Source organism: Juglans microcarpa x Juglans regia, chromosome 1D, assembly GCF_004785595.1.
Source record: "Juglans microcarpa x Juglans regia isolate MS1-56 chromosome 1D, Jm3101_v1.0, whole genome shotgun sequence".
Lineage (NCBI taxonomy): Eukaryota > Viridiplantae > Streptophyta > Magnoliopsida > Fagales > Juglandaceae > Juglans > Juglans microcarpa x Juglans regia.
This window is the reverse complement of record NC_054594.1, coordinates 1,902,717-1,929,930: the sequence shown is the minus strand read 5'-3', so window position 1 is coordinate 1,929,930 and position 27,214 is coordinate 1,902,717. Positions and strand designations below refer to the sequence as shown.

The 27,214-nt window shown below is 34.5% G+C and overlaps 1 protein-coding gene and 2 long non-coding RNA genes across 3 annotated transcripts; 1 reads left to right on the top strand and 2 right to left on the bottom strand.

Annotated features, from left to right (window-relative positions):
* Positions 1 to 8,233: 8,233 nt before the first annotated feature.
* On the bottom strand, positions 8,234 to 9,342 carry LOC121249882 (ethylene-responsive transcription factor ERF109-like). Its single transcript, XM_041148722.1, has one exon. The coding sequence runs from the start codon at positions 9,252 to 9,254 to the stop codon at positions 8,514 to 8,516; it is 741 nt and encodes a 246-aa protein (XP_041004656.1). The 5' UTR covers positions 9,255 to 9,342; the 3' UTR covers positions 8,234 to 8,513.
* A 7,180-nt stretch (positions 9,343 to 16,522) lies between these two features.
* LOC121249999 lies at positions 16,523 to 17,248 on the top strand. The gene is made up of 2 exons (XR_005937681.1): positions 16,523 to 16,639; positions 16,761 to 17,248. It is a non-coding gene; the product is annotated as an uncharacterized LOC121249999 (long non-coding RNA).
* Positions 17,249 to 19,861: 2,613 nt separating this feature from the next.
* Positions 19,862 to 26,679, bottom strand: LOC121250019. The gene is made up of 3 exons (XR_005937686.1): positions 26,314 to 26,679; positions 25,012 to 25,094; positions 19,862 to 22,353 (listed from the first exon to the last, which is right to left on the bottom strand). It is a non-coding gene; the product is annotated as an uncharacterized LOC121250019 (long non-coding RNA).
* Positions 26,680 to 27,214: the final 535 nt, after the last annotated feature.

Genomic DNA, 27,214 nt, shown 5'->3' with positions numbered 1-27,214 from the left:
AATAAGATGTGTCCCAAGCCTACACAGGGACTGCATAACTTTCTTTACGTGGGAGTTAACAGTTTCCGTTGAATGTTGAAATCATTGCCCCACTCCCCGTTGTTCTTCTCCAGCCGCCACTACCGATGTGAACATGCCTAATTGTTCCTCGACGGTCACCCCTTTTCTAGTGTCCTTCAACAATCTATTTGGACGTAACAAACTGCATAATGCGCAAAAGGCATCAACCTCCATTTGAAATAACTCGCAAGAATTCATTGGATTCCCATTCAAAACTTCCAAAATATATTGATGTCCCAGTAGATCGATATTATGTTGTGGTTGTCTAAGATGTTGTTGCGCTTGTCTTCTGGCCCTCTCAAGAAATGCGAGTGTCTCAAGATCATCAATTGCAAGTTCATCTCCACTACTATCAATCGAACCCACATCAGTAACAATGTCATCTGCATCAAGGTTCATGTTCATCGAGTAGCTTCCTGCTGACCAATTCGCATGGTGCACAGTGGGTTAATTCGCACTTTTATTTTAACAACAGTTTTAAGTAATCTCCCAAGTTTACAAAATAATCATGCATTATTATATTCAGATAATTATTATGCATTAAGGTGAACAATCATGCATAATCCAAACACTGCCTTAACCCTTAAAATCAGGCCCTCATCTACTTCATCTAAATGAATGGTCCAGACAACAATGGTCGAAAAATTAGCAGTTCATAAACTCATCAAACCAATAAATCATCTCATAAAATGTATGAGAATATAAATAGAGCCACAATGGCCTAAAGAATAAAATATAACTCATTATAAATGCTAATTTAACAATTAAGGGCCTAATCGTCCCCCCCGCAGCATCCATTGACAAGAAGAACTGCCGCATATCTGAGTTTAGTAATTCCTTAACTGCACGAACAAACTGTTGAGGTTCCAGCCTTGGGGAAAGCTTGCTGAGCAATGTCGCACAATGACTAATCGGATCATAACTGCCATTGGTGCGATCACTAGGCTGTGATCATTTGTTGCGCTTTGCTGAATTCACAACTTCCTGATCCTCATACTTCCTACGACGCGCAATCTACATGCGTTTCACCTCCTCAACGGCCTCAGAAAGTTTTACCTCAAACTCACTCTTTTTCTTCTTCGTTCTACGTGTTGATTGTGTCGGTGCATCGATTGAAGGTGACCCGATCCCCATCAAGTCAATAAAGTCATCATTGTCAATGGGCAATCCCTGTCGATTGCCAAATGCGGGAGGCCGCCGAGCTCGCATCTCCTGATCAAGCCGGCGCTCATCGTCGCTATCTGCGGGCAACTGTGTTGACGCATGTTGCATAGTCCCGTATGCAACAGAAGCGCCAAATATAGTGCACAACTCCTCGTACTTTGGGCAGCCAAAAGTACGAAACCTCCCCCATTTGGATTTAACCTAACAATTACATATTATACATACATGTTAATAATCAGATGAGTAGTGAGCAAACTTGCTTTTTGGTTAAAGAAAGATGGTGGGAAAGTTAAGTTTTACCCTAATAGCATTTTCCCAGCAGTCGTCGCTCGCGACTACTGTCTTCGTATCGGGATCCCAACCCATCCCGGTTTGGCTCAATAAATCGGTGAACAAACGTTGTAAACCCTTAAGCCTCGTAAGTTTGCCTCGAACCTGGTTCGCGTCAAACACTTTTACACCAACAGCGGTTAGTCGCTGAGCATAAATTGAATGCTCTCTAAACGTGATCTTTCCACCCTTTAATCTACCCTGAAGGGCATCCTGGTAGAGCATGTCAATGAATATATCCTCCATGCCATCGCCCCAAATCTCACGATCCCGGATCGTGTTTTCCAGATCATCCATTTCGAATAGCTAAGAAATTAGTAATATAACACAGAAAAAGACATTGGTTGTCAACTATGCAACATTAAAGGCAATATGCCTTAATATGAGTAATGATCCGGAATTAAAATATGAACCATACCTGTTGATATGGGCGATGTCTAGCAGATGAGCGTAAGGAGTATCGCTAGAAGATGAGTCATGACGGAAGTTTAAGGCCAAAAGTAAATTTTGTTATATAAAAATACACTACAATAGCATAACAAATAACAAAAATCAAGCATGCATACCACTACCACATTTAGGTATGCATACCAAAAACAAAAAGCAAAACAGACGACAATAATTATTTTTTTAAGTGAGCTGAAATGAGCCCCCAAGCAAACTACCATATTCAAGTATGCAAACCCAAATCCAAACCACACCACATGCACGGCAGTAGCAGACCAAAATACAGGAAAAAAAACACCCCACTACCACATTCAAGTATGCATACCAAAAACATAAACATAACACACCATAATAATTATTTTTTAAGTGACTTCAAATGAGGCCCCAGCCAAAGATCCAAATTCAAGCATGCATACCCAAAAAAAGAACCACATGCACGGCAGTAGCAGAACAAATAATAGGAAAAAAAAAAAAAAACCCCACTACAACATTCAAGTGTGCATACCAAAAACATAAACAAAACACACCACAATAATTTTTTTTTAAGTGACTTCAAATGAGGCCCCAACCAAAGATCCACATTCAAGTATGCATACCCAAAAATAAAATCACATGCACAGCAGTAGCAGAACAAATAACAGGAAAAAAAACTATAACCACATGCACGGCAATTCGGAACAAATAACAGGAAAGAAATCAGGCGCCAACCAAACTACCACATTCAAGTATGCAAATCCAAAAAAAAAAACTACATGCACAGCAAACCATAAACATCACAGCATTATGCATTGTTAAATAATCTCATTATGCATCATCATTATGCAATTTCAAACCATAACATCTAAACAAATGAAATGGGTAAACTGCATAAATATTTTCTAAACACCTAAATTTACAAATGAAAATAAGAATAACATGAAACTTAGCACTGTCGTGCTCATGAGCACAGCTTGCATAATATGGATAATAATCTTTCTCGATCAGTAACCACTACACAACAAATTTTCCCAGCAAATTCATCTCCCAACTAGAGTCACGCCAACTGAAATTTGTGCATTGCATACATAACAGCTAAAAATGATTTGAGATGAGTTAGATTCACATACTTGGAAGGACTGTGTTCTTGGAGCCGTGGTGGTGATAGAAATACCCCGTGGGTGTTTATGGTAGGATTTGAATCTTGAGGTGCGCTGTTTGTAGATTTTATGAAGGGTGGGTTTCATTTGTGTAGGTAATTTGTGAATTTATCATGCAAGAGGCAATGGAAATAAAATAATTCTACAGTATTAAACGCGAATCTCATGATCAAAACCCTAAAAGTGTGTTTGCAGGCTTTGGATCAGGGGGTAGGGGAATCTCTGTAAAAGGAAGGGGGATGTGATGTGGTACGGTTACCAGGCAGTACCTCAAACCCAGCTCGATTGGTGGGGATGGTGTCTCTCACGCGATCAACGGACCTGGGTTGCCTACGCCGTAGGTCTTGAGATGCTTCCAATTTGTGCGATTAGTTGGGCTGCCTACCAATTCGTGCGTTTCGTAGAGATTTCAGATGAGATGGCCCCTCAGCAATGCCGTGAAGTGGGCTGAACTGGTGAGCTTTGGCGTCGATGACGGCAGGAGATGGGTCTGGCATCGAGTAGGAGCTCTGCGTGGTGATGAAGATGAAGGGTGCGTGAAAGGGGTAGGTGAGGGATTTCAAAACCTCTGCGTCGAGATGAGGGTGCGTTTCGAGCTTGGGTGAAGGGGTGGGTGAGCTTCGTTCGCCTTCATTACACCCGTGTAATGGAAACAGTCGAAAAGTAAAGTAATGGTAAGAAGGGTTTTGTCTTATATGAGAACACATCAAAGACTTTTCCGTCAAACGGGTTCAAAAATATTGAAGTCATCTTCAATATTACTTTCCGTACGAAATGAGCTGAAGTCTCCTCAAGTCTCCTCCGAATCCAAACCGCACCTAACACTTTTTTCTTTTCTTTTCTTTTTTTTTATCGTCTCACTAATACGTGTTGGATAATATCATCTCAGTCCAACCTGTCCGCATAAGGATAATATGTTGTCATATGATAAAATTTTTTAATTGTCTATAAATAAGTTGGGTAGAGTTTAGGTTGAAATTGGAAGAGAAAGTGCTCAGATTGCAAATTCGCAATAACTAAGGAGATCAACCTATCTAGAATATATCGGTTATAACTTTTGATTTCCTTATCAATGGAGGTGATCTCATGTCATGTTAGGAAGCTAACTCAATTATATATAAATTTATTTTTGACAAGGATCTTCAAATTCCAAGATTAAAGAAATTGTACTGAAAGTTCACTCAACACTTGCTCGATAGTTTACTAGAACAAGAATTTGGAAATCTAATTTTTCATTAGGATTTGAACTTGATAAATAGTCTATCCAAGCCTTAAGTATATATAGAATAATATATATGACTTTTTAAGTCGTGTAGAGATGCCAGAATTGTTGTATTTATTGCATTCTTAAAAGAAGATTCTATAAAGATCCATTAAACATTGAAATTTGATTCTCTCTTAATAAATAGGCCTCCATAATATTATGCTCATGTTTGAGTACAGTTGAATCCATTGATGTGGACGTGTTCTTTGGCCAGAATAATTTTTGAAGCTACCGTTGATGCAAAGATCGAGTTGGGGCTCATGGTCAAACTATAAAAAGGTCAATGGTGCAAAGCCACCAGTGTGCAAAAATCGAGAGGGATACTCATAGTGTTGCAAGCAAGATTTAGTTATTTCAAGGATCTTGTAAATATTTCTAAATTGGTTGTAGCGAATTCGATTTCTGTAGGGGATTTTAGGTGGTCACTTATACCATGAGTGGTTTTAGATTTTGAAGAGACGTTTTTCAAATAAGTTTCCACTTCGTTACCAAAATTATTGTATTGATTATTTTTTGTGATTTGATTCAATAATAGGTGCTTAGAAAACACCTATTCACCCACTCTAGATGTATTTGGGATATGAACCACAAGTTTTTCCCAACCAATATATGAGTTTTGTTTCTCTTGTACAAAAAATGTTAAAATAATAGAAGAATAAAATAAATTCTTTAATTTTATCTGGTTGAAGAGAAAAAAAAAAAAAAAGATGAATGAACATTTATATTAAATTTATGACTGCACAAATTAAAATACAATTAATTAGCACGAACTCATAATTTAAAAAGTATTTATCTTCTTAATATATAAATGAGGATATTCGAGATAAAAATAAATAAATACACTTGTGGTAACAAAAATAAATCACATTCTCATTGATAATGTCGTATCTCATTCAAACGCAAATAATTAAGAGAGAGAGAATATACATATATAAACACCTAAATATTGCAATTTGCAAAGCTAACCCCCACAAGCTAGTTTTTTAATTCGAATTTCGTCTTTGCCATTACACGTACGTACGGGTAGAAATTCTAGAGCTACACGACTCACTCAAATAGCCCAACGCATAAGCATTTGACCAAGAGAAAACGTACGCCAACAGGATGAGACTTTTCTGACCTTAATTTCTACGAGCTAGCCAAAGCTTCATGCATGTTTTGAACCGTACGTTTTCCTTGCATCTTCTTTCGGTCTTATTCCACTTGTTCTGTCTTTTTGTACTAGTAAATATATAGTTATTTCCATGAAATGGGCGCTTTTTCGTTTTTTCTGTCATAAGCACGCGTTTGTAAAGAAAAAGATGGATCGATAGACAAAATAAAAAAGAAGAGGTATGTTGGGCAGCCGGATACTGAATATGGATCGTTAATTAATATGAGATGTAAAATCAATACCAAACCGACCAGTTTGTACTAATTATTAGCATAATCCAATCCATGCATGCATGGCTGGCTCTAACTTTGAGTTCCCTGATGTAAACGTTTACGCGCGCGGTTAGAATTACAAAGATAGGTGCATGGCTGGAACCCAGATTGGGCGTGTCACTCGGAAATCGGAATAACCCTAAAACATATGTAGTACTACTACTTACCGCTACTTACCGTCCCCCACCTTCGCTTTCTTGGCCGGTTCGATTAGGCTGACTTAGGTTACGTTTTGACGTTGACATCATAAATTGAATTGAGTTAAATTATAAATAATAATATTTTGTAAATCTAATGAAAATAAAATTAATTTTTTTAAGTTGAGATGGTTTAACTTTTTAGATTAAAATGTATCGAATAAGTTGAGATAAGTTTAATTTTTTTATGAAAAGTTGAAAAAATAATAAGTTTCATCACTGATTTGTTTGAGATGATTATAGTTTAATTTGATTCAACAACTAAATATAACTTTAATTCGAATCAACTGAAAGTGATTTGAAATTGTGTTTTTTTAATTATATTTTATTAATTTCGCGTATCATATCATTTGTTTTTTAGTAGTACTACTATGCCGTCTAGATTTGACTATTGGACGTGCCCCTAGTGCAAATTATAATTTTTTTTTTTTTTACTTTTTGTTCTAATATGTTTTAAACATCTTTAAATATTTTAAAAAATACTAATACATTAAAAATCACTTTTTTAACTATTAAATAAAAAAATTAAAATAAAATATATAGACAGTCAAATTAAGGGAGTAAACTCAGGCCGCATAGTATATATATATTTTTTTTTTTAGTTCTTTAGTAGAACCTCTTTGACTTATGATCTTTTCTAGACATAATGAAGAGGTTCGGTACTTATTACATCAGATTGATTAACTAGTTCTATTAAATATTAATATGAGATCAATAAAAAAAATCTAAAAAATAAGGTCTTAAAAGGAAAGAAATTAGGACATTAATTAAGATCACTAAATTGAAAACACAACAAAAATTAAGCTATAAAGTCCAGCTAGCTAGCTACAACAGCAAGTCCCATCAAGTTTGCTCAATATATTAATCACCATATTAATGGATTAAGATGAGAAGGATCGAGAGAAATATTAGGTACCTATCAGAAATAGTACTGAGGATCGATCGATCCTTGTGATGATCAACCGATTGATCGAATTGGGATCTCCTAGACTATTTTCAAAATTAATACATATCTGGCAAAAATATTGATAATAGTACTATTTTTGCTTCTTCTCATAAAAGAAAAATACTCTATTTATAAAAAAGTTACATAAAAATAATCTTATAAATTTATTTAATTATAAATTTATTTTTATTGTAAAGTAAATTTAACAGATAACATAAAATCACGTCAATTTATAAAATTATTTTAGATAATCTCTTTGTGTCTATAATATTCTTCTTTTCAAAATACATATCATGCGAATTTTTCTACTTTTTCTTTTTTTTTTATTTGTTTGCATCTACATATTCTAGAATGAGTCATCTAAAGTAGTCTACTCAATCGGATCGTTTGGCTAAATTGAACGTTTTATATTTTAAAAATTTTTTAATTCACATTTTTTTTTCATTTTAAAATAATTTTAAAAAATATAAAAAAAATCAATATATAAATAATCATTTTTTTAACTATTAAATAAAAAAATTTTAAAAAATAAAATACAAGTATCAAAATGAAGAGATAAAATAAATAGACAAAGTAACATTTTCTTTTAGAATTTGATCGTGATTTTCTCCAACTGTACGTACGTTCTAGCAACAACTCAAAACGCTCGCTAGTACGTACGTAGCTTATATACGAAAGATGTAAGACGCGTCACTCTCTAATATCACTATCGGCCGGCTAAGCAGTTTGACCTCTGAAATGTTGATCGACCTGTCCGCGTTTCTTCATTGACCCCTGTACGTACCTACCAGGTACGAATACTATAGTCTTGCGAAACTTGGTCGGAACCCGTTTTATTATTGGGTAATAATATATACACAATAAATTATATAATATATTATATAATAATATTATAAAAAGAGAATACTTTTAAAAATTATTTTATTTTTATAAGATATTTTATAAAAATATTTTTTATTTAATACATTATTATATAATATATTGTATAAAATATTATGCGGAGATCATTTTCTTTATTATAAGGCCAACTGCATAAGTAAACATACGGTTTTGACCCAAACATTGCACCCCCGTTTGACTTTGCTTTCTTCGTTTTTTTTTTTTGTTGGATTGACTTGCTTTCTGTTTCACTGATCCCTCTCATCATTCTCCTCAATATTAAATACAAAACTCTATTCAATTTGATCGAAACAAATAAATTGAATTTCATAATTCTCCTAATTAATTAACTTAATAAATGCAATTTAAAGTCTAGAACCTTTCCTTCTCATCCCTTCACTACTGATTATTATTATAAATCCCAAACTTAAAACCGTAAAATTTAATATTAAACTACGGTTTTCACTAATTTTCAACTCTTAATTCCGAGGGACTAAAAAATCCCCTCATTTTTAATTTCGACCCTTAAGTTCTAAGTACATATTTTGATAAATTTTATTCATCAGTCACAGTTTAGTTCCATATCCAACAGTAGCTGGAACGTCGTCGTGTTTCCGCCCAGTTTATTTTTGAGCAAACCGCCCAGTTGATTGTTTGTCTGGTCATCAAAGCTCATTCATTATTCCTCTAAGTTCGTCCTCCGTAAACAAATCCCATAGCTCCTCTTCCATGCTGCTCTCTCCGACAGCATTAATCTCTGTCTCGCTCGTTGTCTCCGTTTTATTCGACTCGTTCGCTACGTTTGGCTTCTGCTCGCGAGCTTCTTCATGCTCTGCACTTTGCCTTTTCTCTGTATTGTAGTCTGACACTGGGAAGTTCAGCTTGGCTCTGGTTCCCCGGAATTCTATGGCGGCTCTGTCGTAAGCCCTTGCGGCTTGCTCCGCCGTCGCAAACGTGCCGAGCCACACCCTCACTGCTCGCCTCGGGTCCCGAATCTCCGCTGCCCATTTCCCCCACGGCCTCAGCCTCACTCCCCTGTAGTTCCTCTTCTCCTTCTTCTTCTTCTTTGTCGTCTTCTTCTCCGACGTATGGATGTTCGAATTGCAGCCCGAACAGCCGTTGGAATTGCAAACCGGGCACGGGACGCCGTCGGAGAGTGGTAGCATTCGGTTGGTACAGTTGGTCCAGCTGGTCGAAGGGAACGAGGATGATGTGGCAGTCAGGGAGGAGGCTGCAGGTAGTAGTAGTTGAAGCTGTAGCTCTCGGGTCACATCATCAATGCCGCCGCCGCTGATCACGTGCTTGAGAGCTGATACCATGATCTCGTGCTCCACTTCCAAAGACACACTACAAGGTGTTGCAGGAGAGGGCATGCCCGTATGATCCAGATCCAGTCCGGAGGCCATCAAAGAATTTCTCGTTCTGTTGGGTCCGCTCGCGAAAGGAAAATAAACAACAGAGAAGAGTAGTACGAGGAATTCCAAAATGGTACGAGTTTGGAAGGCTCGGAAAAGAAGATCGAATATATTTATAAGAGGAGGTCGGGAGTCCAACGGGTGCCAGCTGGTACGGCGTTTACACGCGGTCTTATGCCAAGGTTCTAGATGTTTCGGAGTGAAATCGCTTTGAGACTGTGCTGACCCGGTTTATTTTACTGCCACGTATGATGCTGCAGAGTTTATGGCTAACGTACTGAAGTGACACGCGGCATCCTCGACGGGTCTTAATCCCACATCATGTCTTGTCCTTTTCAATTGTCGTGGCTACATTGAAGCTTTACAGCGCAACTTTTCTCAACTGTCTGAAACAGTCAAACGCCTTATTGGATAACGACATTTAGATAAAATATCTGCTTGCATGTTTGTTTTCTTGACACACCCAACGTATTACTAGCCGGTTTGGATGCATATAAATATTTCATCTTATTTTATTTTTTTTTTATAATTTTTTTAAATATTAAAATAAAATTAATATTAAAAAATTATATTCTAATAATATTTTATTTAACTTTTAACAAAAGATCTTATCTCATCTAATCTGAATTGCATAACCAAACGAGACCTTAAAATAAAAAATTATTATAAAAAAGATTATATTTTAAATTCATAAATTGATGTGATTTTACATGATGTGTTAAATCTATTTTATATTAAAAATAACTTTACAATTTGGCGTACTGCATCATGTCATGTCAGCTTATGAATTTACTTTTATGTAATCTCTTCGTAGTTAAAGTATTTCTCTTACCCATTTGGATACTAAAACGGTTTCATCTCATCTAATTTCATCATTATAATTTTTATAAATTTTCACACAAAATATAATAAACAATTCGATTTTTTCAAATTTTAAAATAATAATAATATTACTAAATAATATTCTAATAATATTTTATTCAACTTTTAACTTTCATTTAAAACTATATCATCTCATTTTACTATCCAAACGAAACCTTAAAGTAAATTAAATAATGATAAAAAAAACCTGTCCTAATTTAACATTTTTTTAATTATAAGAAATTTTAAAACAAATAATGTGTTAACATACAGGACTTACCAAAAAAAAAAAAAAAACTTAAACAAAAGAGATTCTCTCGCATTTCTTTTACAATTAATAATTTTAAACTGAAGGGGAAGAATATTCTTTCAACGATTTTTATAATTTTATAGAATATAAACTAAGGAATATTTAAAGTTTGGGTTAATTACACTTTGCCCTTTCAAACTTTCACTCAATTCACAATGTGCCTCCAAAACTAATAATTGCATCAAAATGGACCCTCGAACTTTCAAAGTTCCTCAATCTGCCCATTCCGTCTATCAGCAACGTTAAATCTAACAAAAATTCACTGCACGTACTACTCATGTGTATAACATTCACTGCAAATATATAATTTTTATCTAATTAATTATTATTGACCATATAAAATAATATATGTTATCAATTAATAATAAATTACAAATCATTAAATAATTTTTTTATTAATTTATATATGATTAATGAATATCAAATAATTTCATTATGTACATAGATTATTCATACTTGCTTGTAACTTAGGTATAAAATAATTTTATATATGGTTAATGATTTATTATTAATTGATAACATATATTATTTTATATTTTATATGATCAATTATCATAAATTAGATGAAAATCACATCTTTGTAATGAATTTCCGTTAGATTGACATTGTTGGTAGATGGAAGGAGGGATTAAGAAGTTTTGAAATTTTGAGAGTCCACTTTGATGCAATTATTAATTTCGGATGCACATTATAGATTGAGTGAAAGTTCGAAGAGATAAAATGTAATTAACCCTTAATGTTTTAAACGAAATGACACCATCATAATGGTTTATTATAAAATAATTGTAGAAATGCCATTACCTTTTTTAGACAAAAGAAATGCCATAAATAAAACACAAAATAATTTATAAAATTATATAATAATATTATTTGTAATACCATGGTCCATAAGTATAACACCCACTACACATCATGCATTACTCATAAAATGTCTAAAATTTTAAAAGTTATACCAGAACCTTCAATTTATATATATATATATATATATATATATATATTTACCGAACAATGCTATTCATCATTCTTGTATTTATCCATGTCTCATTATATAATAATGTAAAATCAAATAATAAAAAATTACATGTTATATTCTGCTAATTAATTGATCTCGTATCATGAGATGTTGAACTATGATAGGTAAAAGGATAATAATTAGTAATATTTTACAGATATACCTTCTTGTTCATGTTATTAGGTGATGAACTATTTCTCAAAAATGTTGAAAATTTTAGTCCGATTTGGATACAAGAAATGTTTCATCTCATCTAATCTCATATCATCTCATCTCATCGTTACATCTTTTTTAAATTTACATATAAAATATAATAAATAATTTAATTTGTTTAAATATTAAAATAATAATAATATTAAAAAAATATTTTAATAATATTTTATTTAATTTTAATAAGATCCCTTTTCAACTCAATCGCAACTTTATCGATGATCTTCATATTTAATTACTTCATACGGGGCTTTTTAAGTTTTTCGAGCATTATCTTCGCGAGCACATCAATCAGTTGGCCACCCAAATCTGCGGCAGCTGTATATAAAATTGTACTCAGAGGAGAGAATGCTTTGACTTTGAGTTGAGCGAGACCAAGTCAGACCGCGGAGGCAAAGGCCAATCGCCGCAGCTAAAGCTGCCATGCCGCCCAAAGTAAAAAGTGAACATGAGCTGTTGCCACAGTGGATGGGGATGACAAGGACATGTTGTGAAGTGTAGGTAAGATATAGATATTTGTGGTGGGGGCAGCTGTGCTTTTTGTAATTAATGGGCTGTCCCCAAACTCTTTGGGAGGATGACGCAACGGCTGAGCTATTATAGATATGAGTGGATGTGCAAAGTGTCAAAATCACACAAAAGTTCAAACCTCAGGTGGCAAAACCAAGCGTGAACGTACGCGTTCCTCCATGCTTACCCTACTAGCTGGTTCTACGGACAGTTTGCCAACTTGACTGCCTCCCTCGTTTTTTCTATGTTCCATTTAAGCACTTCCAGTCTGGCTGAAGCTCTCATCTTTAATGTTCCCACTCCATGACCCAATCTGATCAGATACCCAAAACTTTCATCGTGCGATTAGAGACCGACCAAATTTGGGTTTTTAGATATGGCATCCGCCTTTGTATAGCACCTGTTGCTAGCAGCATTAGGCCACCATGTCATGATTCGAAACAAGTATGCATTCTCTCGGTTTTTTTTTTTCAAAAGAAAAAATCTTTATTTTTTTTTTAAGAAGAAGACGAAACCATAATTTTATTGATAAGTTCTTACTTATGGTGGATGAATACCGTGGTTATAACCTGATACTTGGAGGTTACAAAAAAAAAGAAGCCACACTCAAGTATGCAAGATTCACTAGAAATAAACCAAAGAACAAATTTAATTACAAATACACAACCTTAATAAAAACGACTAAACCTAAAGAAAGACAAACCATGTAAATAACCTGCACTTATTTCCTTTTCAAATATGGCAAACCGCCCTCATCAAGTCTTTGGAAACCTCTGGCCGTCCGTATAAGATCCAACGCAAAAGAATAAATAACATTACTCCGGCCTTTAGCACCAGATTTAGCCAGAATGTCAGCAACCGCATTACACTCCCGATAGATGTGTCTACAAGTGAAACGAATCTAACCAAGAAAGCTCATGATTTCTTCCCAGTAGTCTTCTAGATACCACAATCCACACCTTCGATTTCCAATTCAGTCAATAATCAATTTTAAATCCATTTTAATCTCAATAGCATAAAAACCCATACGCCTAGCATGCCTCAAGCCATAAAGCAAACCCATAACCTCAGCATGATTATTAGAACAACAACCAATAGGAGTAGAAAAACCCAAAGGCAACTCCCCATCATCTTGATTATATATGAAAACATCTTGAAAATGTAATCCAAAAATTAAGGAAAAAAAAGTTAATTATTAAATGGGTTGACTGAGTAGTGTCGTGTTACTATATATAAAACTATTAATTAAAGAGGTCGGATCGAATTTTAAGATCGATCTAATTCATTTAATTAATCGATTCTGATTTATATTGATCCATATAATCTAATACTCATGAAATGATACGACACAAAAACTATCTGTGAACTATATGAAAACATCTTGAAAATGTAATCCAAAAATTAAGGAAAAAAAAGTTAATTATTAAATGGGTTGACTGAGTAGTGTCGTGTTACTATATATAAAACTATTAATTAAAGAGGTCGGATCGAATTTTAAGATCGATCTAATTCATTTAATTAATCGATTCTGATTTATATTGATCCATATAATCTAATACTAATGAAATGATACGACACAAAAACTATCTGTGAACACGAATTTGTCAAAAATATTTTCAAAATAATTCATTATATATTATATTTATTAATAATATTTTTGGGTTGATTTTGGAAGTTGTGAATTATTTTGGAAAGAGAGAAGTTATGGAAAGTGTATGAGGCTTATAGTATTTTGTGTTTATTAGTGGTATTGAAGCTCTAAATTTGCCCGAAGGGCTGAGGTTTGGTTCACCCCCATGATCAAGATGACTTTTATTTATATTTATTGTGCGGCAACTGAGGCCATTGAAGGGTGTGCTTGTGCGCTACAACGCTTGGGGCTCAAGGGACATGCTGCTTGAAGCCAACGCATGAGGAACATATCAGGGGCACAATAGCGAAGTACTACAATGCTTGGGAAAAATAAAACCCACAAAGTGCGCCTTCCGTGGTGTGAACTGGTGCCAACCAATTGAAGAAGAAACAAGGCAACCATTGGACTTAGTCCAATTGTTGAGTCATATGGCAACAGACACAATATATATACCTATTCCGAACAGTTTTCACTAACTTTTCGTTCACAACTTTTGGTCATCTATAAATAGACCCATTAGTCTGCCATTTGAAGATCCCATAATTGAATTTCGAATTCTCTCTCTCTCCCAAATTTTTCACTTCTTCAAAACTTGTTAGAACTTGTTAGAATCTGTTAGTTATCGAGAGAACAGATTTCTAATTTCTTGGTTGAATAGAAAAATCTGAGAGTATTCGAGGTCTAATTTCGTGTGTGCATAACGCGGTTAGACAAACAGACTTGTTCTGGGCTTCATTGTATCTTGGAGGTAAATTTACTTGTAACCCGTGTGTCTACCGTTATTAGTGGGGGCGAATATTGTTTTAAAGAAAACGACATTGTAACGCACCTTGAGGCAAACTTTTCTCTCACTATTGTCTCTTTGGTAGCCCCTTTTTTTACGAACAAAATTGCCACCTGTTAAAGAGAAAATCCATGTGTATTTCCCCTTTTCCAACTGTTTTCGTTCCATATCTTCAGACCTCACTTAATCAACATCAGTTCGCCAACTTCCAGCTGCTGCGTAGATACGTTAAAGCATCACACATATGATCTCTAATTTTTCAAGGTCCATCTCAAAGAGCGATCGAGCATGCCTGCCACCAATTCTCTCTGAGTTTCAACACTCTCTGAGTTTCAACACAGCCATGGATTTTTTAAAAGCACCTAAATAAATACTCAACCAGACTTACAAAAGGTTTCCAAGCCAGTCTTTTAAACCTTAATAGCGACATAAGCCTCATTCGAGCGATCTGAAGTGATGTTAAAAGGTTCAAATCAATAATGGGTGTTACATACGTGCAGCAAGATGAGGGCGGATATACAGACACACAAGCAGAAGTCCATCAAGGAAGCATACTGGGGTAGAGTAATTTACCTCTTCGCTCATGATTTCAAAACCAAGCCAATGAACTTAAAAGTGCTTTAATACCTTACGTCACGGCAACATTCAGCTCCTTGGCAATGCAAGCCAAATATGGTGACACGCCATTTTAATAATACCTGACTTAATATCGTCAGGTCAAACAACTCAAATGCTTCCCTAATGATCTCTTGCCTAATCTTCTACAAAGTTAAACCTTGATGACATGATGCCCCCTAGGTTTGTCTTTCCTAGATGCACAAAAAAGAGAAATGCTATAGCTATAAAAAAAAATACTATAAAATTAAACTCGCAAACTAAAATGACTTTATACGATAGATTAGATATATTTTTCAATAAAAATAGATTTACAATCTAACGTACCACATCAAACTACATCAATTTTTGGATGACTTTTGTGGGATCTCTTTGTAGCTAAACCATTTCTCTTATAAAAAGTTGTCTGATTGAAAATTGCATAATTAAAAATAAATTGAAGGAAATTATGTCAACATTATTTTTCTTTTAATGACATGATCACCCCGATTCCTTTGCATTTTTCTTGGCAATTTCTTCATATTTGAAGGAAATTTCACAAGTACAACATGATGAAGCATCAACCAATCGATTAATGCTAATAATCCAACGATCACAAGCCAAAACCCAATTCATAATATAATTAGAATTAGCAAAATGCCAAGAAGATTAAGCATTATTAAAGTTGGAAATTTCTAAATCTCCGAAATTCAAATATTTGAAATTTTTTATGAACAACGCACCATGGCTTCACTCATTGAGTTAGGGAAAATGTCTTTTTTCATGAGGTTGGATCAAGAGTACGCGATGATGTTTTGTCAACATAAGCCGAAAGTTTGTGGGCTCGTCCCATTTTATTCGTCTTGTTAATAGTCCTATTAATAATTTCATTTGTCTTGCAGTCGGATGGGGTAACCGCGGCGTAATCGGCGTCCACATGGAAACAAATGAAACGGTTTGTTTCATTCAAAAAAGCCAAACGATGTGTTTTCCATCTCCTTCTCCCCGAGGCTTACCTTCTCTCTCTCTCTCTCTGTGTTTCTCCCCATCTTCTCTCCTTCCTTCTCCGAATCAAACCTTCTCCCTTTCATGTTCCCCTCTTCTCCAAGGCTTGATCTTCTGCATTTGTTTCGACTAATTGGCCTGTGTTTTCTCTCTGTACTGCATCTATTTCTTCAATTTACCTAGCTGAGATTTTCACCCAATGTTCGGCTGCACAAATTCATTCGAATCTTTGAGATCTTTATGTTCGACTGCATAGATTCATTCATTTGAATCTTTGAATTTTCCCCCTTCGACCCTAAGTCTAACCCTAACCCTAACCTAGCTTCTTCCTCTTCATCCTGAAACCGTAACCCTAACCTAGCCCTTCCTCTTTATCCCGACCTTTTCGTTCCTGACCCCTTCTCCTTCATCGCGAATGGGCACTGAACAAATGATTGGCTGAGAAGCTGAAAGCTTGGTAAGCTCTCTCACACAATTCTGAAAAGTAATGATTTTTAATCTAGTAAGCTCTCTGATTTATATGACCACTCTTAAAAGTTGTATAGCTCACATTTGATGATTCATTGTTTCATTTGTAGGTTTGAGTGTGCAAGATCTTTAAAGTAAATCAATTTTGTCTGGTTTGGACTGTCACCATACTGTCTCCTAATTTAATGAAGAATCCAATTTTTGCATGTTCTAATTCAAGTTAGCTACTATTAGATTGTTCTGTTTATATTCTTGATTATGGACTCACATTTTGGCAGGCTAAATTAATAGAGTGTTGGTTGAGGTTGTAATTTTCATTAATGCAAGGAAAGCCTCTGCCTAATTGGTCCCTGTAGACTTTAATACATGGTAGCTCTGTCCTTGGGAATCCGCTTTGATTGGCTCTGTTGTTGTATTATTAATATGTATAATTTACAAAAAATACATTCCATATATACTATTTTCTGCATGCAGTTTCTTAGAACTCTTAATACATTGCATATAAAGGCCATGAGTAATAATATCATGGCCTATAGAGATGTCTATACTATGTTGTCAAAATGGGCAGTGAATAAAGATGTTTATTTTGTTCTTTTAATTTTTGATGCACATACATTCAATTTATATAACTGAAATTTCAACGGACTATAGGATTAGGGAGGAGGGTAACAAGTTAACTTGCCCTTATTCCCTGATTCTCATATCTTCATTGCATATATGATCCAACTACAAGGATTGGTGGACTGGGTTTTGGACTCTTTTTAGTTTAAGTTATCCTAACTCAAATGATCCATATTATCCTAAATGATGCATTGGCATTTAGGGCCATGAGCAATGGGTGATTTTGCTTTTGATATGTTTAAAATCATTAAGCATGTAAATTGGTTGTAGAATTTTTATTAATAAGTAACTACTGAGAAGAAATTGTAGTATGCTGCTTGTTAGTATTTGTTGTAATCAAATTCATGTAATAACCATCTTTTTCTCGAGTATTCAGCTTCACCACTTCTGCTTAGTCAACTACTGTTAACTCCTTCAAGTAACATGATCTGAAGTAAAAAATAGTAAATGCTCTTATGGTTGTGATCTCCTACTTTAAAATCAAAGCTTGAGTACATATGTTATTTCTCAAATTCAAAATAGGCTTAAGTACAGGTTCTAGTCTTTCTTCTGCTTGAATTTTGGGGACTTCACTCTTAATCTTTTTGTATTGTTCTGTTTTTAATTTTTTAGTGTTTAGATTATAGGATTGTGAGTAAATGTCACATTTAGATTCTTGTGATTAGTTTGTTGGATTGATATGGACTCAAATTGTGCCATGTAAATTTCAATGTGCGTCTAGGTGTGAACGTTGTTTTGTAAAATATATGTTTGGTTTTTTTTCTTAATTATTGAATGTGAGTAAAATATTTTTTTCTGTTGTTTAGATTATTGTATTGTGAATTTGGTTTTGGTTAGAATGTCATCATTATTATCAATGTCTTCTTCATCTTTCGTTAAACGTACTTCTGTGAGATTGAAGCTATACTAAGATACTCAAATACTGCAAAAAATCCTGGACGAGTCTTCTTAGGGTATCCAAAGTACAAAACAAAAGAAACTACAACGTTTGTTAAACGTTTAATATATGTGTTCCTAGTCCCACTCAATATTATGTGCATCTAACATTTTCTTTATATGTCTAAAATGATTAGGGATTACCATACCGCAAGAATTTCAAGTGGGTAGATAGTCAAGAAATAGAGCAAGAACTTCTAAAAAGAAAAAATGAACTATTAAGGAAGGAAAGAGGGAGTTTCAGCTCCGAAAGAGAGCGGATTAGATCAAGAAGAGAGAGATGGTGCTATACAATAAAAACGAGGAGATTGTGAAGAATGAGTTGGTGCTTCTTCTGCAATAAGCTAAAATACGGCATTCACACACACACTGATCCAGGTGTATTGGGCTATTACCGTTATTGTTTCATGTTACTAGATAGTATCTAAGTGATTTACGATTTTATTAGAAGTTATTTGATAGTATTTAGGTTATTTCATTGTATCTAAGTTATTAGTCTAAGTTAGTCAAAGCAGTGTCCTTTCAAACTTGCATATTATTATTGTCATTGCTATGCCTTCCCAAAATTGGCAATGAAATTCTTTGAGAAAGTAAACTACAAAAAACAAAACAAAAAAAAACAAAAACAAAATCCTTGAACATAGTATAAGGGAATATGACATACTTTTTTGTATATATAATGAAAAAAAAAAAAAAAAGCTTACAAACTGTTTGAGAAAAGATGATTGGTTTAACAATGTGATGTGCACATGCACTCACCGCTAAAAAAATGCAAGTTCTGCAATGACGGTACCCAATTGAATAAAATCGTGACCTCTTTATAACAATATTATAAAATTATTACCCCAAAACAGACTTCAAATTTGTAGTCAACCAATTACATATTACAAAGTTCCAACCACAAGAACCTTTGCTTTCTTCTTGGCGTTTCCTTTCTTCTTGGAATATCTGAACCTGTATGATACCTTCATTGAAGTCTTCATGGTTCACATGAAATTGAATAATATCATCACTCTAATTAATACCTATTAATTAGTTTGCGATCCATCCAAGCAAAGATGAACCGGTTGTGATCCATCCAACCCAAGTTTCATATTTAATGAATAATATTCAATTAAGGAATTATGTGATATGTATAATACGGTTCGTATGTAAATAATCAAAAACCTATTCTAGTGTGAAAAAAATCATTACACTTTCTTGAGTCTCAATCACTACTTCTCGAAGCTACGTTCCACTAATGTAAAAAACTGAGCTATCTAGCACAGTTTGGAGATAATAATAAAAAAATCCAAATATCCATCTAATGTTCACAATGTCTATCAATTACTTCTTCCATAGCCAAACAACAAATCAAATATAAGTAAAAGGGATTATATACTAATATTTGCATGCCTTTACACTTGTTTTGTAAATTAACGAAGTTCAATACGTGTTAATATACCTACATGTGTCCAACATTGGGCATATCTATCTCTAATAGGCCAAATAAATTCATGCACGTGTACATGACTAGTGTATCTCCTTCAACTCGCTAAGAATCAAGTAACAAAGCCAATTTTTATTAATCAAATATATATAAACATGTATACATTTAATATTATGAGTAATAATTATTAAAAATGTGCACTTGTTTACATTTCCCCTTTGAAGCTGCTTTCTTCTTCTTGGCTTTAACCTTTAGCATGTCTTTCTCCATCCTGGAATCCCGGATTCTCATGACAAGTGGACTAAGTACTTGTTTTGAGCTCCCAACTATAGTTGTGTCAACTGTCATACAACCAACATTGGAACCCGTTCAAGTCATAGACAGGGGTTGTTGATTGGTGTGATATAAGTCAATCATTGCATATCACTTTTGAGCTGTATCCACACTATGCTCATTGGAAACTGCTGCATGAGTTATCTCATAACATATATTCAATAGGCGTGAGTATCTGTTAACATGTAACTCACGCCTATGATTCCCTACGTCATATCTACTGCAGATTAAAGTGTATCTCCTTTTGATGTCCTTCCTCCATCGATCTAAAATGTATCTATCTAGCAATGATTTTATTTGATTGGCTTTGAATATGGCTAGAATATGTCTACATAGTATCCCCTCATCTGAAATAATCCGCATGAATATTTTGTATCGTAGTCGTCCTCATTAAAGTCCACAAGATGTGTAACTGTCTTAGTGAGCTCTTCAACACAAACTTCATCCTCTACCAGATAGGTTTTTATTACACTATCCCTTTTAAATAGAGCTAGATCTATATCAAGCACACCCATGACTTGCTGCTGAACTTTCCTAAATTTAGCGTCCGTGTACAACTCTTGAAATCTATTATCAATTGGATATCTAGATATGCAGGGAATTGTAACGTTAAATGAGTGAAAGTCTACGCCATTTTCATTCTCAACTTTCTTCCTCAACTCCTTCAAATTTGTCCTTGCATGAACATATCCGTCAGAGAAAGCATTTGTGCTCTCGCTTCGCTAGGTTGTACTCATTCCAGCCAAAAGAACTCTTTTAGAAATACCAGTACCAAATGCCCACGCTCAGAGTATAAATTTTGCAACAGAGCATTCTCATGCAAGTTGTACGTGTTAATTAACCATTCCCAACAACTCTCAAACTCTTCAATAGTTTGACTGTCATACATACAGTTCATCAACTAATTTTTCAGCCCGCTTTTGTAGACATCATAGGAACCAAGTTTCTTGGGGACTTCTTTTAGTATATGCTACAGGAAGAATCTTTGTCGGATTTTTGGAAAGACAATAGTAATTGTATTTTTCATTGTTGTCTTGATATGTGATAATAGCTTTTGAAGGTATACCATCCATACACTACAACCAGGTTTAGAATAACCATGTAAAGGTCTCTGTATCCTCGCTAGACAACAACCCTGCTCCTAAAAGAATTGACTGTCCATGGTGGTTTACACCAACAAAGGGTGCAAAGGGCTTCTCATATATATTTGTCAGGTATGTGATGTCAAATGTTACCAAATCACCAAAATATTGGTAGACTGGCCTACTATGTGCATCTGCCAAAAAGATATTATTTAACCTCATGTCATCATCTAAATCTATTAGTACAAAAAACCCGTCATTCTTTTACTACATCCTACAAAAATACTCTCAGAACGCTCCAACATCACCTTTCTCGCGTCGTAGATGTCGTGCCTTATGGATGTAATTGTTACAATCTTTTTTCGAAAATAGAAGGTTTTCGAATCCACCCATGCCAACGACAAGAGAGTCGAAGCTCTTATTCATTTTGATGTCAACCAAGTCGTTTGTATTTAGGACTCTTTTTACGGACTCACTCACTTCTTTATTATATCAAAAGAATCAAAATTTATGTGGATTTAGGCCATGATTATGGGTATTATGAACTGTTGTCAACCAAAACATTTCCTCGACTTTTAAGACCTTTATCTTTGCCTTACAGTCCGTCTTTCCTATCGTACGTGATTTGGCGACATTTAAGGTCCTATTCCAAGCCTTCCCACCACGGGCACAATGAAGGGCGACATATCTAACACTCTCATCCTCTCCCCTATCACTCTTTCGTGTCATCACCCCAAACCCACATATCGCTTATAATAACTCATTAATTCTTCAAAAGAATTAAACTGCATCCTCAACTTTGGCTTCTCAATCATATCACCCCCATCCATTTGCACTATTTGAGATGTCTCGGCACTGCAATTGTCAGTTTTTCTAGAATCTGATCTATCTTCTTTACTTTCTTCAACAACTCTAGAGGAGGTATGTGACACTTCAGTTTTCCTACAATCAGGTGTAACCTCTTTACCAACTCTTGCGCTTGTAGCGAAGCTTGTAGTGATGAAAGGAGTCGGAGGTCCCATTCCATATTGAAATGGGTAACCAATATTTTGCTTAAAACACAAAGAATCTGCAATTAAATTTTCAAATAATTCCATTGCTAAGAACAAAAATAGAAAAAAAAACTTCTAATTTTCATTGGATAATGGGAGTACAAAAAATGCAAGCTTATAAAAAAAAAATAGCAATAGAGTTGCATCACCTGGATGTTGCTTGGATATAGGTTGCCATCTGGATTTGGCACAAAAGGCGTTGACCATCATACGTGTAATTTGCAAAGTTTTGACAAGTTATTGGTATGTCCTAATATAAAAACAATAATGATAATTAGCAAGCACTAGGTTGATGTATTCTAAAAATAAACATCAACTCAACACATTCTAATACTCACCAATTAATGCTTCCAAGTATAAAAGCAAGTTTAAATGCAAAGGGAACTTCCAAGGTCGTCTCCACGGGGACAATTTTGTCAACACAATCAATCAAGCAAAGGTTCAAATGGAACGTAGTAGAAAAAGAATATATCTCCTTATACTTAAAAGCGTCTATCGCCTAATGAACAGTAATGAACAGTATTATTGTTTTACACTTTTCTTCTTCCACAAAATCACCACGGCGTCCCTCTCTACACCAAAAAATCACCACGCTGCACCACCACACCGTCCATGGGACCCACCATGGTAATGTCCCTCTTTACATCCTCACAACAATATTCTTCCAAAATACCACACAATAGATCACAAAATCACCACACAACAGATCCCGTGAAAAGAGAGGGCATGAGAGGAGCTGGGGCTTCGGCTAAAGGAAATGAGGAAGTAGAAGGGTCGTCGGCAAAGAAAGAGGTTGGTGGTGGTGGTGTGGTGGCGTGGGAGAGGCTAACGGCGACGCTACGGGGAGAAACCCGTGCATTTAGAGGGGCTGTGTGCGTGGGGCTAGGGAGGAGCTACAGGTCGTGGGTTCCATGGAAGTGGTCCATGGCGTGAGGAGAACTCGGTGGTGGTGCTTGATGGAGCTACGGCTGAGCCGCGGTGGCTCAAGTGTGGAGAACCCGTGCGTCGAGACCCATTTCGGGTTGCTTGCGTGCGGCTGAGGGAGGAGCTTCGAAGGTGGGATTTGGTCGTCGGCGTGAGGGAAAGCCAGTGAAGTGGTCGGTTATGCCGCGGGGTGGCGCACGACCGCATTGGGCTGCTTGAGGGAGGAGATCCGGTGAGGGAGGAGAAAGATGTACGGGTAAGGGGAAGGAGAGAGAGAGAGAGGGAGAAAGGGAAAGTGAGGGGAAAAGGCTAGGTTTGGTGTTTTAAATCCCAACCCTTCATTTTGAATCCTCATATTTAATCTAACAGTGAATGTTTAAATATTGATTTCAATTAACTTAAAATAGAAAATTCAAATATAAATATTATATCATACACTTAAAATCAACTTGAATTTATAAAATACTAATCTTTCATCATTAAATAAATGATGAAGTTTTGCTAAACATTTTTAAAAGAATAAAACCATCTAATTAATTAGAATTTTCAACATAATTCAAATCCCGTAATAAATGAAGAACTTGAATGAACAATAATTTTGCTCTTATGCATTAGACTATTTTCAATGTTTAGAATTTTTTCTTTCAATTAAGCAAATGTGGATACTCAAAAAAATAAAATAAAATAAATTGCTAGTGTGTGTGTGTATATATATATATATATAGACTTTCTTGTTGAGTGAATTTAGGGTTATTTATTGAGAAAATAGTATGAATTATGTGCACTGAATTTAGACAAAATGTGGGATGAATTTGTAGTTTGTCATCAGAAGTAAGGGATTGTAATTTTAGTTTGTCATCTAGAAACATTAATTCCAATTAACATAACTTTTAGTTCCTAGCAAGTGGGTTGATAAACAAAAGCAAATAGCACTAAAAAATTGTTTTAAAGCTTAAGAACCGAGAATGTACTTGTTAAGAAAATAAACACTAGGGTTACAAGGTTAGGGTTTCCGCGACCATCGAGTTGTTTGTCAAAGGTGCATCTGCTTGTGTCAAACCAGTCAAGATATTAACACTAAACCCAAACAAACATTCATACTCAAATTATAGCACCAGTAAGAAAAATTCCCTCAATATATTAATCATCATTTTCTTTTCAAGACTCTTAGGCTGAGGGATCCTTGATTATTTTATAATCCTGTTGTGCCGTGAGTCTACAATAGGTCAAGAACAAGAGATTCTTTCAAAACTAATAGTAAATCGTGAATGAAAATATAGAGACAGATTCATGCTAAACATCGCAACAACCAACAACATTCAGAAAGGGTGAAGAAAACCCATTCCCTGCAACCTTAGTTGCAGAAATTAGCCTTGAACCATCCTATAAAATATGATTCCAAGACTTTATCAAAATCCAAACATAACAATGTTTATAATGGAAACATAATAAAATGAAGAACACTAAAACTGATGCAAAAACGATCCTCCTCATCCTTGCGCCTCGACTCCTTTTATCCCCTCTTAACTTCATCATCTCTCTTTCTCTCTCTTCTAATTGTCACTTTTCCCTTTCTCCATTCTACTCTCTAGAAGAACACATTTTTCTCAAGATTCTCCTGATAACCCTTCGGTCCTTTGTTCCCTTCAACAGATGGAGAAAGTGGTAGAAGGTTCTCATGCAATGAGGCCTGGTTGGGAGTTCAGCTTCACAATAGAATTGGGCTTCAAGTTTAAAGTTGGGCTTTCAAGTGTAGAGTTGGGCTTTCAACACCTCCATGTTTAAACTATTTGTTAGCCCATGAAAAATGTAATCAAATAGTGAAATATAACTCCTAAACTTACAACCCATGAGACAAGGTCCATTTTCTTATAACATTTAATCACATTTATACAACTAATGAGCCTCCAACTTTCTCACTTTATTTTAATCAAAATATCTTGGCAATCACATTCCAACAAATTTTTTAAATAATATAACATACCTGGGTTGGTGGATTTAAGCTAGATGATGTTAGGGCAGATGTGTGTTCTTTCCTTTTTCCCATGGTGACAATCCCAATAAGAGCTATATATACAAACAATACAACAACCAACTGAATGAGTTATCCAAATGATTTTGCATTTGGTAAAGATAATTTCCAAAATAATCAGCAATGCAATATTTCAGTCTACCTATATACAGCTAGATTAATGAAGCATTTGCATACAGCAACTAAGCATGGCAAGAAGAAATATTTTAGATCGTTTATGCATTATTTTTCATGACGAAGTGATGATATTAATTAGTATATTATGAGATAAAATATTACAGGGATTTATATAAATATATATATATAGGAGCATATGAAACTTCATAATCGAGGATATTAAATTAGCTTTTAAAATTAAGAAAAAATGTTTGGAATGGCAAAAGAGACTTCTACTCTGTTTGGAATGAGCACTTGCAACCAGCATTGGATAGATATGATCTTGTCTTCCCTACATATCCCTATCACTGCATTTTCCACACGGATCAGTGAATAGATGTTTGAACAACTTAAATGCTGCACTCCATTTTCTTTTTCTTCCAGTATTAAACAACCTGGATCAGCCCTTTTGGTTTGACTAACAACAATCATACTCTGGTCCCTATAAAATATTTTATATAGACTAACAACAATCATACTCTGGTCCCTATAAAATATTATATATATATATATATATATATATATCTTAAATACTAATCCATTTTCTTTTTTATCATCATCTTCTTAAATAATTTTCAACTATTTGATACCGCATAAAAGAATATTAAAAAGATGATAATATCATTTCTTTCAGTCAAAAGCAAGAACTCTCAGGAAACGGGATTAGTTTGTTTTCAGAGATGAGATGAGATGAGATTAAAGTTAAAAAGTTGAATAAAATATTGTTAGAATATATTTTTTAATATTATTTTTATTTTAGGATTTAAAAAAGTTGAATTATTTATTTTATTTTATGTGAAAATTTAATAAAATTATAATGATAAAGTGAGATAAGATAAAATGAGATATTTTCTGAAAACAAACGAATCCTAACTACAAAAGCAGGCAAATTTTCAGCCAAAAAGATAGCAGCCATAGCAATTAGCATCTGAGAAAAGCAGGAAACTTTAGCAACAAAAGCATGCAAAATACGCAAAATCAAAAATAATGATTGCCCGAACTCCCAACAAAATTCAGATCGATTATATTCACAGCAATGAAGCAACCTACCAACGTTAATGAACAGATCCAAACATCAGAAGTAAAGAAAATTTTTACCCAACCGAGAGAGAGCGAGAGAGAGAGAGAGAGAGTGAGAGGAAGTGCAGCAGATTGATTATGCACAGATCTGTTCCAAAATTTTCGTGGCTTAAATGTGGAAGAAACCACCGACGACAAGCTACACGAAGTTGTCAGTTACGAAGATGAATCTTGGCTCTGCTGGTACGAAGACGAAGAGAAGCTTAAGCTGATACGAAGACGAAGAGAAGTTCAAGCTCCACCCATGTGGACGAAGAGAGCTCTGCATCTGCGTATTTCTCTTCCTGTTTTCTATTTCTATTTTCTTTCACTTTTTTAATTAAATCGGTTGACGTGGCATTGTGCCATGTCAATCGATTGCACCACGATTATGATGGCGACTATACGTAAAACTGATAAACAAATAAAACCCATTTTTGAAAATTAAAAAAATAAATAAATAGATAGTACAAGAAGCATAAAAATAACAAACATTTAAAAAAATAACAAACAAGAAGTCTTATTAAAAAATAAAAACAAAAATAAAATTCTAAATTTTAAAATTACGAAACAATTTATTAAAAAAAACTTGTAAATCTTATATGTCAAAATTGTAGAATGTGATTCTACGTGATCAATAAATATATAGATAATACTTTATCTACTGACAAAAGCCTGTGGTTACCTATTGAATTCTATAGAATCTTAGATAGTGAAGAAAATTCATTGATTTCAAAATTGATGTGCGCATAATATAGCGCAATGGGCAACCTCGATCAATCTCTATGTAAGCATACACCTCTCCTCAATTCCCCTAGTTTACTTAATTTTCATAGTGACAAAGACCTCCTTAATTTGGTTTGTTGTACATTAATATTGTATGAACATTTATCTTTATTAATAAAGTAAATTTAATGAAGTATTTTTTTAATAATATTGT

What these genes read in the sequence shown, in the direction of transcription:
- LOC121249882 (XM_041148722.1), bottom strand. Translation starts at nt 9,254, where the DNA reads ATGGCCTCCGGACTGGATCTGGATCATACGGGCATGCCCTCTCCTGCA.